This window comes from Salvia hispanica, chromosome 1, assembly GCF_029641045.1.
Source record: "Salvia hispanica isolate PSC_SH4W2 chromosome 1, Shi_PSC_v1, whole genome shotgun sequence".
Lineage (NCBI taxonomy): Eukaryota > Viridiplantae > Streptophyta > Magnoliopsida > Lamiales > Lamiaceae > Salvia > Salvia hispanica.
In genome coordinates, this window is record NC_142692.1 from 33,551,833 (window position 1) to 33,578,583 (window position 26,751).

The 26,751-nt window shown below is 35.9% G+C and overlaps 4 protein-coding genes and 1 pseudogene across 9 annotated transcripts; 2 read left to right on the top strand and 3 right to left on the bottom strand.

Annotated features, from left to right (window-relative positions):
• Positions 1 to 23: 23 nt before the first annotated feature.
• LOC125218341 (putative receptor protein kinase ZmPK1) lies at positions 24 to 2,771 on the bottom strand (annotated as a pseudogene). The gene is made up of 2 exons (XR_016130178.1): positions 1,343 to 2,771; positions 24 to 1,018 (listed from the first exon to the last, which is right to left on the bottom strand). The product of XR_016130178.1 is annotated as a putative receptor protein kinase ZmPK1 (transcript).
• Positions 2,772 to 15,193: 12,422 nt separating this feature from the next.
• LOC125223603 (uncharacterized) lies at positions 15,194 to 16,008 on the top strand. The gene has a single exon (XM_048126814.2). The coding sequence runs from the start codon at positions 15,425 to 15,427 to the stop codon at positions 15,896 to 15,898; it is 474 nt and encodes a 157-aa protein (XP_047982771.1). The 5' UTR covers positions 15,194 to 15,424; the 3' UTR covers positions 15,899 to 16,008.
• Positions 16,009 to 16,161: 153 nt separating this feature from the next.
• LOC125223604 (uncharacterized) lies at positions 16,162 to 18,408 on the bottom strand. 4 transcript variants are annotated; one of them, XM_048126816.2, is made up of 6 exons: positions 18,295 to 18,408; positions 18,103 to 18,199; positions 17,929 to 18,033; positions 17,205 to 17,272; positions 16,882 to 17,008; positions 16,162 to 16,519 (listed from the first exon to the last, which is right to left on the bottom strand). In XM_048126816.2, exons 2-5 carry the CDS (start codon positions 18,169 to 18,171, stop codon positions 16,888 to 16,890), a joined length of 363 nt encoding a protein of 120 aa, XP_047982773.1. In that variant the 5' UTR covers positions 18,172 to 18,199; positions 18,295 to 18,408; the 3' UTR covers positions 16,162 to 16,519; positions 16,882 to 16,887. The 4 variants fall into 4 exon arrangements, with proteins under 4 accessions (XP_047982773.1, XP_047982772.1, XP_088918952.1 ...); XM_048126815.2 differs by having other exon boundaries at positions 18,103 to 18,173; positions 18,295 to 18,390; XM_089062826.1 differs by lacking the exon at positions 16,882 to 17,008.
• A 104-nt stretch (positions 18,409 to 18,512) lies between these two features.
• Positions 18,513 to 21,804, top strand: LOC125223602 (Ribosomal protein S24/S35). The gene is made up of 5 exons (XM_048126813.2): positions 18,513 to 18,801; positions 19,075 to 19,473; positions 20,583 to 20,846; positions 21,004 to 21,259; positions 21,408 to 21,804. Exons 1-5 carry the CDS (start codon positions 18,513 to 18,515, stop codon positions 21,607 to 21,609), a joined length of 1,410 nt encoding a protein of 469 aa, XP_047982770.1. The 3' UTR covers positions 21,610 to 21,804.
• Positions 21,805 to 21,950: 146 nt separating this feature from the next.
• On the bottom strand, positions 21,951 to 25,052 carry LOC125223601 (heat shock protein 90-6, mitochondrial-like). Of its 2 annotated transcripts, none has more exons than XM_048126812.2 (10): positions 24,863 to 25,052; positions 24,489 to 24,662; positions 24,292 to 24,366; positions 24,106 to 24,210; positions 23,816 to 23,956; positions 23,636 to 23,728; positions 23,451 to 23,528; positions 23,043 to 23,294; positions 22,852 to 22,966; positions 21,951 to 22,568 (listed from the first exon to the last, which is right to left on the bottom strand). In XM_048126812.2, the coding sequence occupies exons 1-10, from the start codon at positions 24,950 to 24,952 to the stop codon at positions 22,318 to 22,320; spliced, it is 1,374 nt and encodes a 457-aa protein (XP_047982769.1). In that variant the 5' UTR covers positions 24,953 to 25,052; the 3' UTR covers positions 21,951 to 22,317. The 2 variants fall into 2 exon arrangements, with proteins under 2 accessions (XP_047982769.1, XP_088918951.1); XM_089062825.1 differs by having other exon boundaries at positions 24,489 to 24,685.
• Positions 25,053 to 26,751: the final 1,699 nt, after the last annotated feature.

The following is a 26,751-nucleotide window of genomic DNA, read 5'->3' on the forward strand; positions in this document are numbered from 1 at the left end:
TTTCCATCTAAAAATAAATTGGCAAAACACGAAGCTCATATAGTTTCTTATTGTTATATGAAATGTTGTCGAAATTTTTCACTAGAATTCATAATCTAAAACTAATTCTATGCTACGAGAATATACAAGATAAATACTGAATCATATTTATTCAAATATTCAACTAAACAATGTTCATAAGACTCGATTGTATTTAATGAGCGAGCAACATATGAACGACTTCTCTCATACTAGGCCTTGCATCTCTCTTCTCTTGTGCACATTGCAATGCCACTCTCACTAGATTCCTCAATCCATCAGACTCCTCAATCCCGTTGGTAACTATTTCCGAGTCTTCCTCTACACTATCAAAATCAATCTCTTTAGGGCCTTTTCCGGTGACCATTTCAAGCACAACAATCCCATAGCTATAGACATCCACCTTTGCAGTTATGGGAAAATTATACACCCATTCTGGCGCCATGTACCCTCTCGTGCCACGTATCAATGACATATCCAAATTCTCAACTCGATCACTTCGCTTGAGTTGTTTTGACAAGCCAAAATCCGCTACCTTGGGATTGTAATTCTGGTCAAGAAGTATATTGTGAGGCTTCACGTCGCAGTGCAGAACCCACTCCAAGCACTCGTCATGCAAGTATGCCAACCCTTTCGCAGTTCCTAACGCGATTTCAAAATATTTTGACCGGTCAAGTTTGTTTGAGCCTAGATTTTCCGCTAAGGATCCGTTCCTCATATACTCGTAAACGAGTAACCTATGCTTCCCTTGTGCGCAGTAGCCCCAACATTGGATCAAATTAGCATGGTTTAATCTTCCTATTAGGCTTACTTCAGCCAGAAACGCTTCTTCTCCTCCTCCTTGGCTAGCTTCATTCAAGCGCTTGATTGCTGCTACTCTGTTATCCGCCAACATGCCTTTGTAGACCACACCACTCCCTCCTCTGCCGATCTCCTCACTAAAATTGCGTGACGCCTTCTTGAGGTCCTCATATGTGAACCTTGTGAACCCGGTGGCAACCTGGAAGAAACCAAGCACACACACATAAATAAGGCAAACTATATATGACACTCTCATAGCAAGAGAGCACAGTTAGAGCTGTCAACTGGGCGGGACCAACCCAGTCTAGCACAAGCCCAGTATGGGCCGGCTTATTAGACTCGATCCATCAGCAAAATGAACCGAGTCTGGGCTGGGCTCATATATTGAGATGGGCTTCAATTGGGCCATTTATCAAACCTAGGCCAATCCAGTCCAGGACCATCAGAAACTCAGCCTAGACCCGGCCCAACTCGATTCCTCGTACAACTTTAAAGCACGGTAAGCACATAAACCCTCACAGACCTGGATGAAACCTTGGTGGCGGAGCTTCTCACCAGACGCATGCGTTTTGTACAAGAAAACCAACACGCATACAAGCTCAACCGCGCCAAGCACGCCCACGCACCAAGCCAAGGACCTCAACCGACCGTATTTGTTCTCCCTCGTGTATACTCTTTCTAGTTCCACCACAGAGTTGTTGTTGCACTGAAGTTGGAGTTGGAGAGGCCTCGTCGACGCTGGTGGCAATCTCAAGTAAAACGGGGAATCAAATCCGGTCGATTGATATCCGTTGAATAAGAGGGTTTTGGGGAAGCAGTTGTAGAAACCGGAGTCCCAATCAAACTTATACTGAAACCCTCTGCAGTCGCAGTAACTCAAGCAGATGCTCTCGCACTCTTCCAACGTCTTGTTCTGCTTGAATCCAATGTCGTAACCGTAAAACTCGGTATGGCTAATACGAAGGAACACATCGCCGCTGTCACATCTCCGATCTAGATCCGGCACGCATCCCTGCGACCAGTCGCCGGCGGAGCTGTAAGTGCAGAGGCTGACGCCGTTAATATTGCACGGCGGCACCGGGAGCTGCCACGTCACCTCCCACTTTTGCCGCCATGAGTAGACACGAAGGACGCCATCGGCATCCAGCATCATCCTCCTCTGTGATTGAGGACGGCGGTCTTGCTGTTGTTGTAGGTGGACCGCCCCGACTGCCAGCTGTTCTGCCAGAAGACGGTGGTGAGGTCGGATTTGGAGAAGAGGAGGCGGAGGACGTTGTCGTTGTCGAAGTAGAGCTTGTAGGGGCCGGAGGAGTGGTTGGCGAGGCTTGCCGATGAGGTGAGCTTTGTGTTCGCGGTGAGCGGCTGCCCCGGGAGAAGCGTGTTTGTGGGAGAGTCGAAGCTTCTCCATATCACGTGAGAGGAGGAGTTGAGGACGAGGTTGCCGCGGAGGGACACGGCTGTGGAGGAGGCGGTGTTGGTGGTCCAGGCGTCGAGGAGGAGGAGGTTGGCGGAGTGGAGGAGGGAGAGTTTGGTGGCTTTGCCGTTGACGGGCGGTCGCGGTTGGCCATCCAGACGACGGTGTTGGCGTGGGTGAACCAGATGGAGAGGCAGTAGGCGTTGTCACCGACGGGGTGGAAGCCGGCGGTGAAAATGCGGGATGGTGAGACTAAGACGTCGCCGGGAGAAGAGAGGGAGGAGCCTTGGTTTAAGGTTGTGTAGATTATGGAAGGGGAAGAAAGTGGTAAGAAAGTTACAAGTAGGGTTATTAGTTTGGTTAATTTAAACGCCATTTCAGAGAGTGCTGATTTTTGGTTAGGATGAAAGAGCTCCTACCGTAGTTGAGTATATATATAGGTGAAGCTACGCCGTCGAATTCACGTTGGGGCTTTTATATAATCCTATTTCAAGCCTTGTAGGATATCAGAGAAGGTCACTTCACATTTTCATTTCCTATTCACACCATGCATGTATATAATATTAATAGGGTTACATAGTACTTCCTCTGTTCTGTGGCGGTGGTGGCGTTTTTTTTGGTACACGATTTAAGAATAATTTTGATGAGTGAGTTAAGTAAAAGAAAATAAAGTAGGAAATGAAAAGGATAGAAAGACGATAAAGTAAGAGAGAGTAAAGTAAATGAGAAGAAATACGTTGACTTTTATTAAAAAGGAAACGAATCAACTACATAGAACGTATAAAATGACAAAATAACTTCATTATTATAGAATAGAGAAAGTGGTATTTGATAGTAGTAATTTGAGACATGAAGAGAATTGTATGATTTATATTCGGTTGAATAATGGTGTGTTGGATCACTTAAGAGTGTGAAGTGGGTGAAGTCGGAATTATGTTGGTGGGATCCAAACGGCATTCATTGAGTATTATGATAATTAACGTTATTGGAGTTGATATCGACTAGTCATATACACTATTTGTCTTCTTTTTCAGATACCATAAACGAAGTTGGAAAAAAACTTCAAACTAGGACACCGTATCACGAAGGGCATGTATTGAGTGGGAAGACTTGTTGACGTGGTTCAAGTCAATTTAGATTAGACAAATTTAACAAATAGAAATATAAATTAACATAACCTATGTAACGTTATTTTCTTAAAATATTTTTTCAATGAGGAAAAGAATAATGTACTTTACTATTTACCTCAATCCATTATTTTAAAGAAATTAAAGTGGCTAGTTAGAAATTGAAATAAATTAGGGTTAAGTTTAAATTCAACTCATTCATAGGGGGTGATGAAATGGATAGCGGATATCTAGTTCCATTCACATGAAGAATCCGGGTATCATGTGCACTTGCATACCTAAAAATACCCGACTGAATTAATATTATATATAGTAATTAAAAAAAATGAAATAGTTGGTAACTTATAGACTTAAATTATAGAATCCGGGCAATAATTCCATGCTATATAAATGCACTAATTCACGATTAATATAATCATTTGATTTAAAATTACTAACGACGTTTATGTTGCATCTTGAAATATAAAACGATAATTCGAGTTTTACCATAAAAATATAGGTCCACAATTATTAAAAAGGGAGAAGAAAAAGAAAAGTCTTCTAAACATGCCAAGAGGTAGCGCAAATCTTAATCTAAGATGTGTATATTCTTGAGTTAGATAGGAAACCACCAAACTTCGAACTTTACTCTATACAAAGTTTCAAAGTAGAGAATTCCATAAAAGCATACCAATTTCATATTTTAAATTAAAAAAAGTACTCACTAATATCATGGTTGCTAGTGACTTAAACTCAATGCATTTCTCGTCCACCTAGAGATGAAGCCACTAAGTTTTTTAAATATGACATCGGTTTGCAATTTGGCTTTCTATAAATATGTTTATAAACTGGTCGAATTTGAAGCTGACACAATTAAATTCGCCAAGAATAAAAACATTATGGGTGAAAAAATGGAGGAACTGTTGTGTTAATGGAGAATTTATGGTTATTTATAGGTGAAAATAAGAATAAAATAATAAGAAAATTTGGAGAAGACCTGTCTTCTCGACTAGGTAGAAAGAAGAACATTTAATTGGTAAATTTATACTAACAATTATTAAAAATGATTAGTTAATTTCATATTTTATTTGTCAATAAAAAGTAATCTTATTTTCCCATTTTTATTCGTCCACCAATATTTTTTATATAGTACATTCATTATGGAAATTTTTTATAGTAATATTTTCTCTTTCTTTTTCATTTTAGTAATTTTGCTTTAAAGTTTGTATCGTTCACAAATTGAGACTACTTTCAGTCCACACGATGTGCTGATTGGCTCTATATGAAATTCTATTCCATGTTATGATGAGTTATTGAATTTCATTTGTTCAAATGAAATGATGATTTGATAATAGTAGTTGATTTTATGTTCCCAGACATATTTAGAATCAATAAAGAATGACTTTTAATTAAGGTTACGTGTTTAACTAACCTAGAGTCATAGAAGGTTGTTTAGCATGTTTACTGTTTACATAATAGATTAATTTGATGGTCTGATTTCACCTGTTCATCGTTAAGAGAAAAAAAAAAATCCAAATTGTTAATCGAGTTTGCCATGATTTTTTTGTTGGAAACATTTTGTTATGCTTCATCCATTTCGGCTGAAAATTATATGCCGACTATATTTTAATGGGGTGAAAATTAAATTAATTTACTCCACTTTCCTATGTGTTTTAAATAATTTTAACGCAAGCACTATATAAATGTCATTAACAATATACGTCTATCATTGGGTTATGTATCACCATCTTTAACTATTTAAACCAAATTCAAATATTTAATTATTATTTTTATATTATATTAAAAGTAAATTTATTCTAACCTAATGGATGTGGAGAGAAGTGAAGCGATAATCATGGAGAGAGTCGACCTGAATCGCGATGGAATGGACATGTGGAACTTGTATGGACAAATCTCAGATATCCAAAAATATGAGGTGAATCTTATGGCTATAGTAGCTTAGGAGACGATTCCAGAATATTCTTACACTCCAAACAACATCAATTGTGACTGAAAAAACTGTGATTATGAATATGATAGTAGACGGGTTTAGGGACCCCTCAACCCCTAGATGGCGTGACCCTTATTATCTTATGATTGATTATACCACCCTTACCATATTTTTTTTTATCATTATGCGGGCTATAAATGTTTTTTCTCCTTAGCCCAGTATTTCTTAATCTCGTTCTATTTTGGGTTTTATTATTAGGCCATTTTGTACGTTCTATTTTAGGTTTTATTATTTGGCCCTTTTGTAGAGCTCTTAAATTGTTAGTTCAAATTTGATTTGATATTAAACTTTTAGCATGTGATTTAATTTTTTAAAACTATAATCTCTACTTATTTTCATTGTTCATTGGTATCCCAGTTCATAATTTTCTGATTAACTCAGTTAAGAGAATTTTCGTTGTCTTTTTTCCATTTAGAATTTTCCCATATGTATATAGACATATCGATATAGATTTAATTATCTATTAATGGGACTTTCATTTTTAGGATAAAGTATAGATTAATCGATATGTTAAGGATTCAAAGCTTTAAATATAATGCTGTAGACCTAAATTGTATAATGACTTATATATTTACGACTAAAAGTGAACTTTAATCTTAACTAGTATCACCTACGTACGTTGCACGATCCATTTTCTTTTATTTAAACTTATTTTATACTGTAAGCTGATTTTATAAATTCATAAAAATATTATTGTATGAAATCTGAAATCATAAATATATAAAATAAAATAAAATAATTAAAAAATATAAAATCAAACAAAGAAAAAAAAATAACACACAAATATATTGATTGGTGATTTTGGCAAAAATATACATACATATTATTATTAACATTATGATAGTTTAATTAAATTATTTATATCTATTTTATGATTAGTCAATATCTATAGTATCAATAACTTAATAAAATTTAAATTTAAATAAAAGATATTTGAAGTGTATTGGCGTAGACCATTGTAAATTATTTTCTTTTATATAATAATTGTAGGTACAATTTTATAATTCAATCACTAATAATATAATAGTAATTCACGATCATGACTAAAAAATTAAAATAATTTTTGCATTCAATTTGACCTTCCATTCGATTTGACATCCAAATTGGTCGTTTGAGCATTGGTAGATATCCCTCCATAACTATAGAATATAGGCTCATTCCGATAAATCTCTCCATTTACTATAATGTCATGTCTAGACCTATATTTCCAAGAGAATTCATTCTTCCTTCCCCACGATATACCACAATTTGTGTCATGAATTTCGCTCCCTCCAAGCCAATGAAATCAATCCCACCCATCTCCATAATGATTTAAATTGGTACTCGGATGGTAAATGCCGTTATTTTTGGCAAGACTTCAATGCGTAAAAATAACATATTTTCTAGATATTTACATGAAATAATTAAATATATAATTGATTCAATACGTGCAGATTTTGTAATTAAAACAAATTTAACATACCATTTGGCTTGTAACTTCTATTTTTAGGAGTTATATATTATGGAGTAATTTTTATTATTAATATTATTTTTAAAAATATATTAAATTCATAATATATCTTGTAGTAATATATTTAAGTTAGAGTAACGAAATTCAATAAATTAAACTCATAAATTATTCGTAATCAAATTTATTTATTAAAACAATTAAAAAGATCATCTAGTCTAGACTATTCAATAAAATAATTGGGGCAACATAATAAGACCATTACTAAGCTATAAATTTATAAGGTTAAAGAATCTCCCTAAATCAATACGCCTCTATTTTGTCTCTCTCCCAACCTCCACTTCGATCTATCACTATGCTCCACGCTGCCGTACAAACGAAATTCATCTTTCTGATTTGCATCACCTCTTCTTAAAATAGATATCGCTGACCATTTCTCATCGCAGAAAGAGAACGCATCGCCTTTCGGTTCGACGACCGCCATAGCATTACACCTCTTTTTGACGCCTACTTCGTATCCCCGTCTTTCTTATCCTCCACGCGTGCGACCGCTGCTTCGCCACCGCATTAATGATTTGCAGTGATCACGTCGTTTCCCAATTATCTCGACTGACGGTGGCGAAATCGAGATCATCATCTCCAACATATTTTAGCAGACCTGGCTTTTCCTCATGCGTCGCAGAGAAATTTTGATACAAGAATTGTTTCATGGGAAGAGTATTTATAGAGAGTTTGCATGCATTGTTCACGCTAAGAGTCTCTTTAATTCAAATGACTCCTCACTTTTCATATTCCTATATAAATTTCTCATTTCTATATTAATCCCTATATTAATGGGTGTCGATTGAAAACAAAAAATTACTGATTATAACACCAAGCAATGGATAGTTAATGCCATTTCAATCAATAAACAACCTATAGCCAACAATGTTGGAAATTTGGGCTTCCACATAACTAATTTAATGTGTATGGCTACCTTTCAGTTATCCAATTAAAGTGATCTATTAAATATTAAAGTTTGGGTTAAAGTGTATTTATTTGTTATGGAAATAAGTGTAGATATCATATGAGATTTTCTATTTGATGAGGGATCGAATAGAAAATAAAGGGGTTTATATTTAATATAAATATAAGCTAGGGTTATGGTCCCCAGACGTTAGAAGAACTAGAAGAACATTCGATATTTCTGATATGTTTTAATTGCAAGATTCTTTTGATGATTTGAGATATGGTTTCCTTTTGTATTCATGTCATATATCTTAATATATATACACGGCAGTTTTGGGAAAATTGATTTCGGTAAATTTATAATTATGCACACTTATTGGATGATTGTCATTGTTGTATAATGCATAATCTTGTTTGCATAATTCACGTTTTCTGTTTAGGAATTGATATTTCAATTCATATTCACGCATATACTCGTTCTGTGGAAAATAATATATGTACGTATGTCGTGACTTTGTGCTCGTGAATTCAGAATTCGTGGGAATTCCATTCATGTTATATGTCTGGTCAGTTCTGTTAAAGTACTTTGCTAATTCTATATTCTTGATTGGAGTATTAGGATTTTTGTTCTGGATTGTTTTGGTAAATTCATAAAATCTAGAGATTATTTTATGGATTTATTTAGTTGTTTTGATGTTGTTTTTAGATGTATTTATGTTCGTTGGTTATGATCTTGGGAACATCAAAATTTATTTTTTATGTCGATTTTATGGAAAATCGAATTTAGAAAAATTATACAGAATCCCATCAGGAGACAACAACTTGCTTTAGTTGTTGGAGAGTTATTAAACCGGCCGTCGGGATTTAGCGACTCACTGAGTTCGCAAGGTATGCGAACCTAGTGACTCGTTGGCTAATCACTTTATTCCAGAAAATTACAAACGACTCCCTTGCGAGCGTTTGTATTCGGTTTTGAATTTTTGAATTCAAATTCTTGGGTACATCTCATGTTCCTTATTTTCTACTAATGAGTGTGTATTTTAATGCGGATATTAGTCGGCCAAAAGGAAGATTAATATTTGGCACGAGATACACATATACCTGTGGTAATAAATACGTGACAATTATTCAGTTTTCTTATGAGTGGTGTGATGCCAAAAGGTGGACTCTACTTAACAGGATCTTATTGTTAGTATAACCACAGTAAGGAGGTTGTCACTTACAAGTTTATATTACTGTCAAAAGACTTGATATGGATGTTGTGCTCGGTACCTCGTAATGTTTTACTAATGTTCAAAGTAAATTAGTCGAAACATGACGTTGCAAAAGTAACCTCTCTTGTCTAGACTTCTTTATTGCGAATGTTAGGACGGTATGAGTGTGTGTATTTTAATGCGGATATTAGTCGGCCAAAAGGAAGATTAATGTTTGGCATGAAATACATATATACCTGTGGTGATAAATACGTGACAATTATTCAGTGTTCATGTGAGTAGTGTGATGCCAAAAGGTGAACACTACTTGACCAGATCTTATTGTCAGTGTTTGATCACTACGATGTGGTTACCAATTACAAGTTCATATTACTGTCAAAAGACTTGATATGGATGTTGTGCCGGTACCTCGAGATGTTACCTTTTATTTGAATTTTATTATGTGAGCATGACAATTATTTCAGTTTTGTTCTCTGTTTAATTATGATGTCTGCTTCTGCAGTTTCTTCCAACATTAACAATATGTTAGTGTTGAATGGGTCAAATTTTAAGGATTGCAAAAGATTATATTTTGATTGCTCTGGGTTGCATGGATCTGGATTAAGCGCTAAGGATTGAGTAACCTACTTCTTCTACGGACGATAGTACTTCTTATCAAAGGATAAACTACGAGAAGTAGGAATACTCGAATCGTGTAAGTCTACTGATCATTGGGTTTAGCATCCTACAAGCCTTTCGAGGCACTGCAAATACCTTGCCAAAATTAAGGAACATTTTGTGAAAAACATTAAGGCTGAGACAAGCATGCTTGATCTCAATAAAGTGCAAGGGAAATGCAACATATGGGAGCACATTATAAGAATGTCTCGCGTTGCTTCACTTAAACTTGAGTTCTAAGGACTTGCTTGTGCATTTTGGTGTTGCATATTTTGTCAGTATCTCAAGGAATAAAGTAAAGGGCATTAAGAAAAAGTGTATTGAGAATACTGCTATAGATAAGGGTTCATCACAAAAGAAATAATATAAGGATAATGATAATTGTTTCTTTTGTGGTAAACATGGATATAAAAGGAAGAATTGTAAATATCATGCATGGCGTGCAAATGAAGTTAGAATTCTTGTTTTGGTCTGTTCTGAAGTTAATTTGGCTTTAGTCCCTAATGATATTTAATGGGTAGATTTTGGTGCTACTACTCACATAAGGTTATCAATGCAAAGACTGTCTGAGCTACCGAAAGTCAATTGATGTTGTAAGATACATCATAAATGTGATATGATAAATCGGTGGAAGTATAGGCTATTGGGCATTGTAGATTGTTATTAAAGACTGGAATTTTTCTGATTTTGAAGGATACTTTATTGTATTGTATTTTAGACAAAATTTGGTTTCTATTTCTGCTTTGAACAAATTTGGTTTTTCTTGTTCATTCAGAAATAGTTAAGTTCTTCCTTCAAATAATTCTAGTATTGTGGGCACTGTTTCTTAAGTGCATATAACAATCTTTGTATGCTCGATTATGTTACTTCATATTCAGAAGCTTTACATGTTGAATCAAAGGGGACTAAGCAAATTAAATGATGAAAATTTGGTTAATTTATGACACAAGTGTTTTGATTATATCTCAAAATAAAGGATTGTGAGACTTGTGTCAGATGTTATAACGAATACACTTATTTTTTCAGAATTTAATTTGTGTATTTAATGTATCGAATCAAAGCAGACCAAACTAAAGAAATTAGGTGTCAATAAAGATATACATTTTAGAATTGATATATGCGGACATTTGTGGTTCATTTACTTCGGTTTCTTGGAATGATCAACAATATTTTATATCATTCATAAACGAATATTCTTGTTTTGGGCACCTACATTTAATATATTAAAAGTGAGGCTTTAAACAAGTTCAAAATATTCAGGGCTGATGTTGAGCTCCAACTCAACAAAGGCATTAAGAAAGTCAAATCTGACCATGGTGGCGAATACTACGACAGAAATGACTGCTCAGGTGAACAATGTCAAAGACCTTTTGCCTTCTATTTTGAAGAGTGGGATCGTGCTTTTGTAAACCATGCCGGGATCGCCTAGCATGAGTGGTGTAGCTAAAAGACGAAATAAAACTCTTAAAGATATGTGAAGGAGTATGATTTATCATTCTTCCTTGTCGCATTCGCTTTAGGGAGAGGCATTAAAGTCTGTAGCATATATTCTCACTTTGGTCTTCTAGAAAAATTTAGGGGTTTTTAAATTTTATGATCCCACAAAAGGAACTAATTTTTGGGACGAGAAATATAGTATTCCTTGAGGATGTTGAGTTTGGGGAGAAGAATGTGTGTTAAGGAACATTACTTTTGAGGAGGAGTCTGTATAGACACCTACTACTGCTTCTGACAATGATCAGGTATCAATTACTATCATTGAAGAAGCATATTAAGAAACTCAAGATGATATTGTTGTAAACATTCAATCTCATGCGGATGATATCATTTAAAGTCAATCTCAACAACCTCAATTAAGACTCTCGCCAATGGTACCACAAATTTTATGAAGTAGTTCTTTCATTTGGATTCAGAAAGAATGCTATTGATAGTTGTGTGTATCACAAGTTCAGTGGGAGCAAATGCATCTTCTTTTGTATTTGGAATCGAAAGAAATAATTTTCGATAAGGATATGTTGCACTAACACCAAGAATTTTCTCTCAAAGAAATTTGAGATGAAAGATCTTGGGGAAACCTCTTTTGTATTTTGGAATCGAAAGAAATAATTTTCGATTGTCACAGAAGGGATATAGTGAAAGGTGTCTAAAGTATTTGAGATGCATAATTGCAAGTAAAGAAATACCCCTATGACTAAAGGAGACAAACCTAGTCTCATTTAGTGCCCTAAGATAAATCTTGTGATTTAGAAAATGCAGAAGGTTCCATATGCTTCGGTGATTGGGAGCCTAATGTGTGCTCAAGTATGTATTAGACCCAATTTGGTTTTAATTGTTTATATGTTGGGCAGATATTTCAATAACCCGATATGGATCATTAAGAAGCAGCAAAAAGGGTTATGAGCTATTTATAGAGAACTAAGCATTACATGCCCACATATAGAAAATCAGATCATTTGGAGAGATCTTTAGGCATTAGATTCTGATTTTGTTTGATGCTAATACAGTGTAGGATCCATTTTAGGTTACGCGTGTTTGTTGGTGTTGGCTGTAGAGCCATTTCGTGGAGAAGTGCTGAGCAAACACTTGTAATTACTTCTGCCATGACAACAAAGTTCGTAACTTGTTTTGGGGCATCTAGTTAATGAATATGACTGTGAAATTTTGTCACTAGGCTGCATATTGTAAGGTATTGAAAGACCACTTAAGTTATGTTGTGACAATAACTCTGCAGTATTATATTCTAAAACAACAGGAGCTTCCTAGTTGTTAAATAAAGGGTTTGAAATGGACAAATACATATAGAGCATAAGGGAATGGATTTGATGATTACAAATCCAATCATTAAGGGACTATCACCCAAGGTCTTTCATGGGCATGTAGCTCAAATGGGTGTTATGTTGTTCAAGGATACTTCCGTTCAGTGGGAGTAGTTTTAGTTATTGCTCTATATTGTGTTTTGAACATGTAGTTATAAAACTCATGTTATTCTCTGCAGAAATAAAGTATTATGTTTTTTCCATTATTTTTTGTTTGATCTCACTTTGGGAGGACCAGTTGGAAATAGACATGTATGATCACCTTGCATGAAATTTTCATGCTACACTCCATAATTGATCTGTTGTTGATTATATTTGCAGATGTGATTACTGATGGGTTTAATCATGAAAAAATATGGTGACTGCCCCTTTAGTCCTATGTCGATATGGTTGATGATAAGATTGTTCGGAAATACACTATGTGATAGCACTTTTGAGCGCTCATTCGGGTTGTACACATTTATTTGGTGTCATGTGTTGCCCAAGTGGAAGATTGCTTTTGGGCTTCCACATGACTAATTTAATGTGTATGGCTATCTTTCAGTTGTCCAATTAAAGTGATCTATTAAAGATTAAAGTTTGGGCTAAAGTGTATTTATTTGTTATGGAAATAAGTGTAGATACCATATGAGATTTTCTATTTGATGAGGGACCGAATAGAAAAAAAATGGGTTTATATTTAATATAAATATAAGCTAGGGTTATGGTCCCCAGACGTTAGAAGAACATTTGATATCTTTGTATTCTCTCGGCACACTATTGCAAAGAATGTCTCTGATCGTTTGGAAGATCCATAGCTGCTGCAAAGCAATTCCGCCGTTCAATTCGTTATGAATTAAGGTACGCTTCCGCTCTACAGTTTATTCTCCTTCTCCGTTGTTCTCGGTTAATCATCATAGAGAGGTTTATGTAATTGTTCACCCAATTATTCCAACAAACAACAGCTACTTAGCCACTCTTCAATCTGTTAATCAAACACTCACAAACTCCTAGCAAGTTTGGAACAACAACAAATTATCATGGCAAAAGCAATCAATTAAAAACATAATAAGTCACAAACTGTAAATCAACAAAAAAATTCAGGAACATACTCCACTCAATGGTGGCATTGACAAAGCGCACTGCTCACCAACCCCATCCTTCTTATCAACCTTCCACTTCTTAACTCCATGTCGATGATCCTCCTCCACGGTATCACACATCTTCCTCTTCTTTTTACCCCCTACATTCTCACTCTTCCCCTTCTTATTCCTCACTTTCCACACATTTTTCTTCCAGTACAACAGTTTCTCAAACTTCCGTGACTCGTTAATTATACGTTATAAAATCTCCCACTCATTATAAAACCTCCCACTCACTTTCTTTTTTATTTACATTCATTATAGAACCTCCCACTCACTTTCTTTTTAATTTTAAATTAAATAGCATTCTTTTCACATCTATATAACTGACGCGTTGAATAAATATATTCAAATAAAATTTTAATTAAGATACAATATTAAATATAAAATAATAATTTTATAAATATTTCTAAAACTCAACTTTTATCTCAACTTTTATATATTGTATGATTTAATCATCTTATTAAACCAAATTCCAATTAAGCCCACAATGCACACACCGAGGCCCACTTCTTTTGCAATCTACCTTCACAGTTGACATTTACATTGTTATATACGATAGACTCTGTAGAAAAATAAATTTATTATCCTGGACGATATTCATTATTATTTCAAGTTGGATGCAGAAAAATAATATTATATCTTGGACTGTAATCATTATTATTTCAAGTTGGGCTAAAGTGGACCATAAACATTAACTCGATTCTTAACGCCAAGAGGACCATAAACATTAACTCAATTTATAACGAACTTATTCAATAACTAATCGAGAAAGTTCGCCATTTGTGTCATTGTTTGTGTGGCTTAGTCCATTGGTAAATTGGTATTGTCTGAAGTCAAAAATATAGGATTCGAATATATTGTCGCTCTGACCTTTAAATTTATATTCATTTACTTATAAAAGATTTGCCATTTTTAATATAGAATTTGTTTGGTAACATGAAATTAAGAAAGTAGATTTGAAATTAGAGCATTCATTTCTAAGCCAATTATTTAATACCATAAAATATTATCTTTGGAAATTGATTTATTTATGTCTACAATTTGAATGTCATAATAAAGTAAATATTTGAAATTTCAGATATTTATAAAATTGGGCACACAAAATAACATTGCGCATGAACACAACACATACACTGCGCACGCGCATTGAAATACAATATAGAGAAATATAATGTGTAAGTAACATAAATTTAAATAAAATATTCAATTACAATTTAATGTCAAAATTTAGCTGATTTTTTATATACGAAACAAAGAATTTAAAACGAAATTTGAATAAATTTTTATTTCAAAACTACTATTCTAATAATCCAATTTCATGGTACCAAATGCATCCGTGATTTTATATTTTTATTCATAGTTGACTTAATAATTTTGGGTATACAATGTCTCTTCTAATCGAGGTTATTTACAAGAAACAAAATGGCTCGGGATTTTAAATTGAACTCCGTTGAGACATTATTTTCTACACAATTGTGTATATAGTCAAATATAACCACCTAACAATAGATTACATAGTAATATTCCAAACTACAGGAATTAAATAATAGAAAGCTGGCATGCAAAAAACATTCAATTGAAGTCAAGCAAACATTTATTATTCATGTTTTTGTTTGAATATCAAGCATTGCTTTCCCTTTAGCTTCCTCTTCTTAATCTTATCTGGTGTGCCATTGAAAAAGTCCACCATTCATACCCACAGTTTGATCACTTCAATCAACCTCCTCCTCTCCCTCTCTTGTTTATATATATACACACAGCTCATTCTAGTTTATTCATCTACAACAATACACTTCACTTCATTTCCAAGCAAGAAACATTTCTCTTTTTTAAGAAACTTCAATAAAAAAATCCAGCTTTCGACAAAGATGAAATCGAAGCAGAACCGGTTCTTGAGGATCATCGCGGTTCCGGTTCGGGCCCTGAGCAGGGCCAGGGATTTCTACGTGAGGAGCCTGTCAGACTACGCGGACAAGATGAACTACGGCAGTGCCATGGCGATCCCGGTGACGTCGCAAGTGACGTCGCTGCCGAGGAGCTTCAGCGTCAGCTCGGGCAGGTCTGAGGCCGAGCCGGATCTGGTTCGGGCCTCGTCGACCCGGAGCATGGGTGATCGGGCCGAGGTGGAGTCGTTCATCAAGCAGCAGATGAAGATGAGGGCAGGGCTGGCTGCAGGGGCCCGGTCTGGCCCGCATAGGATGCCGCCGAGGAGCAGCAGCGTTGCGATGGGGAGGATCGATGAAGATAGGGCGTGTGTCTATTTTGGGGAAGAAGATGTTAGTACCAAGTTTCCAAGAAGCAGAAGCCATGCTGTCTCTGCAAGAAGATTGCAAGCCTTTTGAATTTTTTCTATTTTTTATTGGTTTGGAAAAGATTGTTGCATAATTGTTGTAACAAAAAAGATGTGTTGGTATATAGAATGGAGAAAGGAAATGCTTTAAATTTAACATAACCATACAGAATGGGGATAATCGAATTTTCAGAATCATAAGAATTTTATATATATATGGTGCTCCTCAAGTACATTATACTACATAGGATTACTTGTGAATACACACTATATTGAAGCATATGGCTTATTTACACAAAATAGACACACTGCAGATTGACTTCCTCCAAAATAATTGATTAGATGTTCAATAAGATACTGATACAAAATTATGAAGTTACAGTACCTGGATGTTTAACTAAGATGATAAAACTCAACCCCAGAATATAGATTCAATCAATTGCAAACAAAAGTAGGCTTGACCAAGAATCCTAACTTGCTCTCTCAGTCCAATTAATTCGACACAATCACCCGTTTTCCAGTGGCTAATGCAGGGAGGACTCACTGATGGTTAGGCTTCAGCATCCAGTTCCACTACTGCTACTTCAGCAATGTCTATGGTTTCACATGGTCAAGTGAAATCCAGTTATAGCTAATAACCCTTGTTTCCACGAATTCGAGCTCTCATATCAACCTGAAGGAAAGGGTCCAAAACTTTACTAACTTCCACATTTATATATTTAAAATATGTGCATACTTTACGAGGAGTAGGAATTTGATCGCAAAACTGGCAAGTAATCTTTCTTTCATGCGATGCTCATTCATTCAGCAGTGAAGTGAAGTCATGATAGCATGTGCATATGGAAATGAGATAAGCCAGATAAACAAATTAACCTTAAACACATATAATGCCAAAGCCAAGGATTTGTATAGTTCTTCTCGGCCTATTCAAAAGCCAACTTAAAGCATAAGTATGAAATCCATAAAAGAATGACATAGTGATCCCGGGAGTTCAAAAGTTAAAATCTAAGCCACCCCTTCTTTTTTCTAACTTACTATCATTTAAGTGCATCCGTTTCCTCTTCCCTGAAACATTCCTCTTAGCAGAACAAGGCTTTTAAGACTCCCTTCACTTTCTCCCAAGTGTGATGTCGCATAGTTCCCACTCATGCTTAATATTTTTCTGTAAATATAGACCTCAAGTTTACTGGTGCACAATATTCAAAGTGTGATTGAACAATTTACCCCGAATCATGTATGTGATCCATAGTATTAGTTCCATATTTATGACAACTTCTAGAGTATATAAATTGACTTTAGTTTTGCTAAACCAGTGTAAATGTTGCACTAGACAGTGAAGCAACCAAAAAAGAACTTACTTAATCCTTTCCTGAATACAATTCTTTTTAGAGCACCTAATCATTTTTTGTGGATCTTCATATTTAATCTACACAGAAAACAACCTGCCATTAGTGCTCACGAGCATAGTTACATCTTGATGTCTCATGGAAAAAAGACAACCTAGAGCAAGGCAGCATTGCTATCGCATGGGCCAATCTACTCAAACATATATTCAGGTATAGGGAAACTAACTATCTATAATGTATTTCTCGATGCCAAGAACAAGGGCGGAAGAAACTAGGCCATGGATTTCCATCCCTAGATGAGTTATCACCCCTACCAAACATATAGAGATAATTTGAAAGAAATCCTCCATAGATTTTTCATAGACCAGTAACACAAAATGACATCAACAAGTCCTTCAACATTCTTCACAAACAGCAGCCAATGGCCATAACTCAAAGCTAGAACACTAATTTTTATAATGAGAAAAAAGAAGAAGGAAACGAGAATAGGTAGGAGGATCTATTTCTCCGAATTGATACGAAGATGAAGATCATACTACTACAAGGTTTAATTAACCATAAACACCCACCAGTCACTAACTCCACAAAATTTACCAGACAGATAACGCAGTTAATCAACAAGAACCAATTATCAACAAACAGATTAAAATTCCCCCAAATCCTGTCATTTAAAATGAACAGAACCACATCTGCAAGCCAACTAACTTAGATAATGGATGGGAGAGAGAATACATGCCTGTCCTCTCTTGCAGTTGAAATACGTTTCTCTCAGCCCCACACACTCGCTCGAAATATTAGGGCTTTGCTCTTTAGCACACTCTCTGTACGGCCGGTTCTCCACCTACAAAACATTCATTCAAACTTTTTTATTCAATGATCTCCAATGCTAATAAATTCTGTGGAAGTAAACCTTAATGCAATCCGATTCGCTGAGACATTTGACGAGCTCCGTAGCCAGACCTTTGCAGGACTTCGCCATTTCTGCAGAGTTAATTAGGCAAAATAGCCTATTTAAAAATAAAAAAAAAAATGAAAACCGAGTCTATATCTATATCTTTTACATATATAAAAGCTGAATCGTGAGAAGCAATTGCAATTTTACCGGTATTGAGAAGAAATTTGAAGAATCAGAGTCCTTCGCCTGTATTGGAAGAAGAAGAAGAAGAAAGTGAAGAGGGGTTAGTTTGGTTAATTTTATTTTATATTACTCCACTATAATATAAGTTTATTTAATTTGAAAATGCAATATTTGTTTATACAGTTTCTTTCTATTTCTATCTCTCTCCTTTCATCCAAAAACCCTAGCGAGAAACCTTCACCATGAGAGGAGCTCTGCTCAGAAATCTCTCTCTCTACACTCGCACTCGCCATTTCTCTATCTACCATAGACCTACAGCCATCGTTTCCAATGCCTGCACCACTCTTCATCGTAAGCTTGTTGCCACCGACAATGCGCAACATTTCAACCATTTCCCATCCAGAATGCGATTTTTCTCTTCCGAAGATGGCACCCAGGATCCCGACGCGAATCCAGAATCCGAATCTCCCGTCGCCCTACCCGAGGAGAAGATCACTGCGGCGGTTGAAGTAGAAGACGTAGATAATAAAGGTGGTTAATCCGATTAATTGTTACATTGTTCATCGCTCTTTCCTTCCATTTTGTGCAAAATAGTGATTAATAGATTTTATTGAGATCAATTTTGGAAAACTTCCTACTTGTCTAATCTATTTGCTAAATATTGAATAGGCAAAATGTTTTATGAGCTGCTTTGATATGTTTTATTCCTATTGTCGATTGAAACCTGATTATCGATGTAAGATGTTAGGGTTGGTTTTGTATTCTGATTCTATGCGACTTCGTTGGCTGTAATTTGGTTTGCAGAACTGAAAGCGCAGGTAGAGGATTATTTACAAAACGCTAATGAGGAGGCAATCCCGAAGGTCTTCGAGTCCATTTTAAAGAGAAGGCTTTCAGATAAGCATGAAGAGACAGATGATGAATTTCTGGACGAGCTCTGTCGAGAGCCAATTGACAATGTAGCTGATGAAGATTTTGAATCAGATTTGGAGGATGCTCTTGAAACTGATGATGAAATTGATGATCTATGCAATGCTAGGGATTATGTGATGGAGAAAAGGTCGTCGGATCCATTTTTCAACATGACTGACCAGAAATGGAACGAGATGATTAAGGAGGCTACTGAGCGTGGTCATCTTCAGGATACGAAGGAATGTGAAGACTTACTAGAGGATATGCTTAACTGGGACAAGCTTTTACCAGGTATGATGGTATAATTTGATCTGTTGCCTGGCTGATTTTCGTTCTTTATTTTATATCATGGATTTTGTGCTTAGTTAGTTTTAATGGTTGGATGAAGTTGTTTCTGGACATGATGGTCATTCATCTTCTCATTTAGATATGCTCTTGGATAGTTTACCAGTTAATTTGAATGCAAACTGTGATAGGACTTGACTATGTATGAATTCAAATGACGGAATGACTGTTGATTATAATCAGTAAGATCTTCCAATTTTGTTTACCTAATTACCTTAATGTATATACTTCTAAGAAGCTAAGTTGCATTTTTACCTGCGTGTTGTTCTTGGAGTCTGCATGAATAACTTCAATATGGTTTTTACAGTTTGTCAACTTGGGTGTGTGATAAATATGCATGAAATGCTTCTGCTTATGTTCCCTTCATAGAGTAAGATTAGTGTGTATGCACACTACTTTTTAACACATAATATCCTAAAATTGGAATTTTGTTAACCACTGGTCATTCTGGCATCTGGATACAGGTCACTTGGGGCACTCGTTCTGGATTGTGCAAATTAGTGCCCTGTCTTTTTTGGGTTTTTTGAGTCTGGGGAGGGAAATGCAGTGGGGAGTGAACCTAATATCTCTTACTTTTACATAGAATGGTCAAACACTTGGGTGTCCCTAAAGGGGCAACAGAGGGCCCACTTTTAGGGATATGGATTTGGGTGAATTAAGTGGTTGGTTATGGAATATACATGATCTTCTTAATATGGGCTGTTGTATGCTGCCAAATTTAATTCATTTAGTGATCAAATGTGGACTATCTTGTAAATTTGGTGCAGAACTCACAAAAATAGTTTATGGAATCTAAAAGGCAATCTCTAGCTGCATTAGTGTGGATGTAAATGTTATTCATTGTCAAACAGACCACCATTGGCATGCTATCTTTCTTTAGAGCCCTTACTTGCGATTTAATTATCAATTCAGGATTTAACTTCACAAATTATATGTCTTGTTCTTACTAACATGGCTTGATTGGAACTGTGCTCTTTTATATTACCAGTCGACAATTATTGTTGATCACTTTATTTATTTATCAATCTGTAATTTTGAGAATGGACTTGTTTCAGATAAGATAAAAAAGAAGGTGGAAGTCAAGTTTAATGAGATAGCTGATAGGATTGAAAAAGGGGAGATTAATGATGAAGAAGGTTACGAGATTTTCAAGGAGTTCGAAGACCGGATTGTTTTGGAATGTATAAAAGAACAAGAACCCCCTCAGTTTGACAAGGACAGTGACAGATCCATGAACTGTGAAATGAGGGTGCGTTTGACCTGGTTCGCAGGCAGTGGTGCAGCGCAGCAGGAGTGTGAGTTTCGGTACTCTCAGCAGTGTGAGTGTCAACTCTCTTTTTCTTTTTTCTTCCACTTTTCATCTCTCACTCTCAGTCGAATTACTCCCATCTCCCTCCCTCTACTTTTAAATGGGCTGTGAAGTGTAGATAAATGGGCTTTTATAATAAATTTTCATAATTATTCTTTTGGGTACAGTTGTTCTCCCTCATTTCAATGTAAATCCGCCACTGTACAAGGATGACCCACAAGGTAGGGCTGCAATTCTTAGATGGCGATCTCGGGTGGTCCTATCTCCTGGTGGTGATTCATGGCACCCGAAAAATAGAAAAGTAAAGTTGTCTGTAACTGTGAAGGAGCTTGGCTTATCTAAGCATCAATTTGTGCGGCTGAGAGAATTGGTTGGAAATCGTTACAATCCAGGGAAAGATGAACTGATGATAACTAGTGAAAGGTATGTCCATTTGCTTGTCCATCCGAAATTATGGTATCTGAACATCTATATTTGATCTACATTTGCTGCGTAATTTCAGCTGAAATACCGTTACTGTGTTCTGAACTTTTGACAATGACATGTTCTCTTCTTTGTATTTGCGACTTAGATTCGAACATCGGGAAGAGAACAGAAAAGACTGCCTCAGAACTCTATATGCTTTGATTGAGGAGGCTGGAAAAGCTAAAGAGATGGTGCACGAAGCTCGAGTTTCAGACATGAAGGAAAGACTCAAAGCCAACCCAGACTTCATGCTGAGATTGCTAAGCAAGAAAAAGGCATCAGCCACAAATCCAGAAATTGCATCATAGGAACTAGGTTGTTACCATAAAACCAGCTTTGAAACATCAAATGGATGCACGTTCCTTCAAAATTTTGTTTTGGAGCGTGGAATGTTTTGTTTGGAATTCACTCTAGCAATTCTGGCATTGCCATTTTGAATCTTGTAGTATTTTTTTTGTTTGGAAACTGAGGCTGTAATAATAGTTCTCCTTTACCTTGGTGCAGTACGATGAAATTGGATTAATTGAGGGAGAGAAACAAAATTTGAGAGAGAAACTTCATTTGGCATGTGTTACAAATTGCAGTGAAGACACCTTCAATAAGTTGGATTATCTATCATGAAGAAGGCATCTATGAAAAGAGTTAGAAATGTCAAAGGTTCAATGCAACTATGTCTTCTCTTGAAAGAAATAAGGGCATCAAGATTACAGATTGAACTCCTTATACAGTCTATTTGTTAATATGGAGTAACAGAAATGATAAGAGTAATGATTATAGAAAAACAAAAATCATTATGAAACTGAATACAATAGCTCCTCCAAATTTCCATCCCAAACACCAAAATTCCTAGAGGCAGAGAACTAGCTATCAAGCAACTACAAATAATAAGATGGTTTGAGACTTGAACACGGGCAACTCGCTTAAAAAGCTGTAGACACACCCCGTCTTTCTTCTTGAGGTACGGTAAAGGGCCAGGCATGGTGGGGTAGGAGCATCCATTCAGCAATCGAGAAGTCTTATGTCCTCCAAGTTGCACGGCGCTTTAACCAAAAGAACTTCTGACGCAATTCAGACGGCCTTTGAGCTTTTATGACATAATATTCTTTCTTAGTTATCATTTGAAATTGTTCTCTAGACTTTTTATCAATATGAGGTGATCGTAGCACAGTATATAAGACTCGTGAGTCTGGCAATGCAACCTTCTTAATCAAGTCACAAGTACCAAACTCTTGCTTCATCTCTTTATATCTGTCTTCATCCTTGCCGCCTGTGAGAATCCAAAAACAAACTAATCACATGATCTAATGTTTGAGACAACATTAGCAACTGACAAAGAAATATACATCTCCAACCAGCCAACAGAACATAGTATATAGAATAGACAGGTATCAAATCTCAAAAGGGCAATATTAGCTAAAGATGCATACAGCAAAATGTAATGTCGTGATACTATTGCTAACATCTAACTCCTAAAAAACAAAGGTGAAGGTAACCAGGATAGCTTTAGAGACTTAAGCAGGAATAAAGGAGACAAATCAAAATGAGCATACCTAATAACTGACCAAGATCTAAACCTTGTTTGGTGATGTCCACAAAGTTCTTGTCCTTGTAAGATTTCAGATTTTGGATAGCAACCTTATCTACAGGGTCCACCAAGAACAGAACCTGCAGCAGAAAGAAAATTGTGGACATCAAGAATGTGGGCAGATGCAAGATTTATTGTGTAGCAGATTTAGAATACCTCGATACCCTTTTTGACAAGTTTCTTCAGCAAGGGTGTATTCCTTGCACTAGTTACGCTGTCAGCCGCAATGAAATAAATATCTTTCTGATCAGCTTTCATGTTCTCAACATACTCATCCAAGCTGATAACATCCTCCGTGCTTTGAGATGAAAAAAATCGAAGTAATGGAGCAATGCGTTTGCGGTTCTCACGTTCAATGCAACCTAACTTCAAGTGTTTGCCAAAATTCCTCCAGAATTTCATATAGTCCTGCACATGAGAAGTTAAATTACCAATGGATACATCATACAGTAATCCAGGAAAAGCCTGCTCTTTACTGGGCAGAAAACTGTCTATGTTTCTCTAGATATTAACTGAATGAAGCACAATCAAAACACAAAGTATATCAGGAAGGTATATATATACCTCTCTATCTTCACTCATAGATATGCCACGGATCATGTCAAAGGCCTTGCGCACCAGACGTTTTTTCATAATGCGAACCTAAAACAACATGAACTTGAGAATTAGGTCATTCATACTCACACCTCAGACACACAACATAATATTTTATATCTGCATCAAGACATCCACTAATCCTGCATACTTACAATATGGCTTTCTTGAAGGATTTTGCCTGAGACGTTTAGAGGAGGATCATTTGAATCAACAACACCCATGATGAATCTCAAATACCGTGGTAACTATTACATAGAGAGAGGAAACATATATGGGTTACAAATACCATAAATAAACAATCCGGATATAAAGACCAATTAATTTTCTCTCACCAATTCACCATCGAAACCATCAGAAATGAATTTTCCTTTTACAAACAGCCCTATATTCTTTGTCTTGGGGTTGATAATGTCATCCTTCCCTGAGGGTTTCATAGACGGCACATATAGTATAGACCTAAACTCAACTTCACCCTGAAAACAACAAAATCTAATAAAGACACCATCTTGTATTTGTGATTTTATAACAGAAGTAGCATCTCAACAAAAGGGGTGCAAAACAGACATCAGATGGAAGATTTATAAACAAGAAAGAGAATACTGTCAGAAGAAAAATGTGTAACCTCAGTCCCAAAGTGTGAAGAGGCAAGGGGTTCTAAATAATCGTTAAATGTTTTCTTGTAGAACTCATTGTACTCCTCCTTTTTAACTTCATCAGGGTTACGCAGCTGCATCAAAAGGAACTATTAAATTCTGAAAGATAGCAGCTCTGGTAGCAAAACATAACAAATCCGATACAAAAGGCTAACCCATATTGGCTGCCTCTCATTTGTAAGCTCCCAATCCCAATCCCTTCCAACTACACTCTTGGTCTTCTTTTTTTTCTGTTACATCACAAACAGAAAAAAAAAAAAAAAAAATCACCCGCCGAAATCAAACAGCTTCATAAATGACACATAATTATAAAACAATTAGAAAGGTAATATAACTTTCTACATATATTCACCTCTGCTTGGATTTGAGGTTGCGGAGGTGGATTAGCTGAAGCAGCAGTTGTCTCATAACGACACCACATAAAATGCCCCATTTTCAGATCAAATGACGTGGTGCCACCAATAGCATTGCCGCTGCCGGCTGTCAGCACAGAGCACCATCTCTTTGTTGGATCACTCTCTCCGGACTAATCAGCATAGAAGATGAGGACTTATCATCAACAACAAACAACAATGGCGTAGGGCGTGAACTCAATTTTCAAGAAGGATGCAATTCATGAAATTTTAATTTTAAAAAAAATATACATAAAGCATAGTAGTATCGAATCACAATCAAAACTGTTAAATAAGTAAATGCTGACATTTAGAAGGAGAAAGAGGAGCATACGAGCTGATGGTCGACGGAATAAATAGCGCGATTGAGCGCAGCGCCGCCTCGGAGGATAGCCGGAACAGAACGCCTCGATAAGCTGTACATTTCGGGAGATAGAGAGCGGATTGCAGCAAATTTTGAGAGGTGGTTGTAGGGTTTTCGAAGGTTTTTCTGGAGCTGAGATGAAGAGTGAAGAGAGAAGAGAGAAGAGAGAGAGTTTGATTTGGGCCTTTCACTCATTACATGAATAGTTGGGCTGGGCTAGTGAAGTTGGGTTACCATCTATGGGCTTTATCATAATGGGTTACTGAATTCTCGATTAATATTATTTTCAACATTTTAATTATTTATTTCTTTATAGTTTTATTAGAGTTAAAATTAGGTTATTATTTTCTCAAATTTTATATGTCGCCTCAGGTTATGATGTCGAGTTGATGTAGCTATTGTGTCATGTTGGATTCATATTGTTATCAACAGTGTCAACACAAACTGAATCATATCGCTAAAGGGTTTATGTTTATATCGTGTCATGGCGGGTTCGTGTTGTTATTGGTCTTGTCAATGTGAATCACATCATGTCGTTAGTCAGTCGTGATCAGGTTTGAATGTCGAAAGTTGGATTCGTGTTTGTCTTTAAAATTTTCTTAACATGTTAGTATTTGAATTTGATAATATATTACGCGTTGTAGTTGTTGCGCTATTGTTGATGTCCTAATAAACTTTATGTTTTTTCATCTTGTGAGTGGCTTTAACGAGGATGTGAACTGATAAGAGGAAGAAAGGGGACAAAAATCTAAATCACATGGCATAGAACATCACACGTTGGGAATAATGCTTGGTCCACACAATTTATTCAAATTTCCTTTTCTCTCCAAACACTACAACTCGAATTATACACATCATTACCATCATAACTACAATTATTGATACTGAAATGAAATCTATTTTTTTTTCTTGAGGAAATGATGGAATGAAATCTTGCTTCTCCTACCTTTTAGATTATGAGCAACAGCTAGGAATGAAACAACAACTGTATTTCTATAACTATAACTAACATATCTAACAAACTATATTAGGGAGGAAGAGGTTTTAATTTAACGAAGTCAATGTAGAACATATATAGGGAGATGTCGATGTTCTATGAAAAAAACAACAACCTTATTTAGCTTCCCAAAATACCTAGAACTAAATCAAGCATGTTAATAATGAAAATAAATTAAATGAAACACAAGTGCATAATCTTAGCAAATTAAACGTGCAAAACGTGAAAAAGTTCAATCCCCAAACAAAATGTTCATGCATGATAGATGAAAGGCTCATAGGCTAGGAAATTTTGTAAAAAATAGGATACTAACTTTAAACAATAGACCAAATCATATTTTAGAGAGGGTTTACTTTGAATAATATGAAAATTTGATAAATGGTATATATGATTGAGTATTTAATTTGAAGAATAAACTAGTAGCTAAACAGATTAATAATAATTAATCTATCTGCAGGATAGGTCTAGGCCTCCCAAATCAAAGCCAACCTAGCCCGGCCCAGCCCGGTCTATTTCCATATCTCGATCTACAAATTAAGCTAAGGTCAATGTTAAAAATCAAATATCTTGTCCCTCGGCTTGGTGATGATCAATCTAATCTATATAAGTGTGGATAACCCTCCCCCTTATGAGGCCTTTTAAGGGGTGAGTGGCCCATTTCTAATATGGTATCAGAGCGGGCCCAAGTCGATGATGGATTTATTTCTTTATCTCTTCTCTTGCCTACCCACGTGATGGAAGTCCGATGTCTCATTCCGGCCCACACGTGAGGGGGCGTGTTAAAAATCAAATATCTTGTCCCACATCGGCTTGGTGATGATCCAATCTAATCTATATAAGTGTGGATAACCCTCCCCCTTAT

Bases quoted from the DNA above. Each gene is read 5' to 3' on its own strand.
- LOC125223603 (XM_048126814.2), top strand. From the start codon at position 15,425: ATGAAATCGAAGCAGAACCGGTTCTTGAGGATCATCGCGGTTCCGGTT.
- LOC125223604 (XM_048126816.2), bottom strand. From the start codon at position 18,171: ATGGCGAAGTCCTGCAAAGGTCTGGCTACGGAGCTCGTCAAATGTCTC. The intron at 18,034-18,102 runs GTTTACTTCCAC...AATGTTTTGTAG, and splicing joins GCGAATCGGATTGCATTAAG to GTGGAGAACCGGCCGTACAG. The intron at 17,009-17,204 runs GTAAGTTCTTTT...CTATATTTACAG, and splicing joins TGTATTCAGGAAAGGATTAA to AAAAATATTAAGCATGAGTG.
- LOC125223602 (XM_048126813.2), top strand. From the start codon at position 18,513: ATGAGAGGAGCTCTGCTCAGAAATCTCTCTCTCTACACTCGCACTCGC. The intron at 18,802-19,074 runs GTGGTTAATCCG...TTTGGTTTGCAG, and splicing joins AGAAGACGTAGATAATAAAG to AACTGAAAGCGCAGGTAGAG. The intron at 20,847-21,003 runs GTGAGTGTCAAC...TTTTGGGTACAG, and splicing joins GTTTCGGTACTCTCAGCAGT to TTGTTCTCCCTCATTTCAAT.
- LOC125223601 (XM_048126812.2), bottom strand. From the start codon at position 24,952: ATGTACAGCTTATCGAGGCGTTCTGTTCCGGCTATCCTCCGAGGCGGC. The intron at 24,211-24,291 runs GTTAGCCTTTTG...CTTTTGATGCAG, and splicing joins ATGAGAGGCAGCCAATATGG to CTGCGTAACCCTGATGAAGT. The intron at 23,729-23,815 runs GTGAGAGAAAAT...TCTATGTAATAG, and splicing joins ATGGTTTCGATGGTGAATTG to TTACCACGGTATTTGAGATT.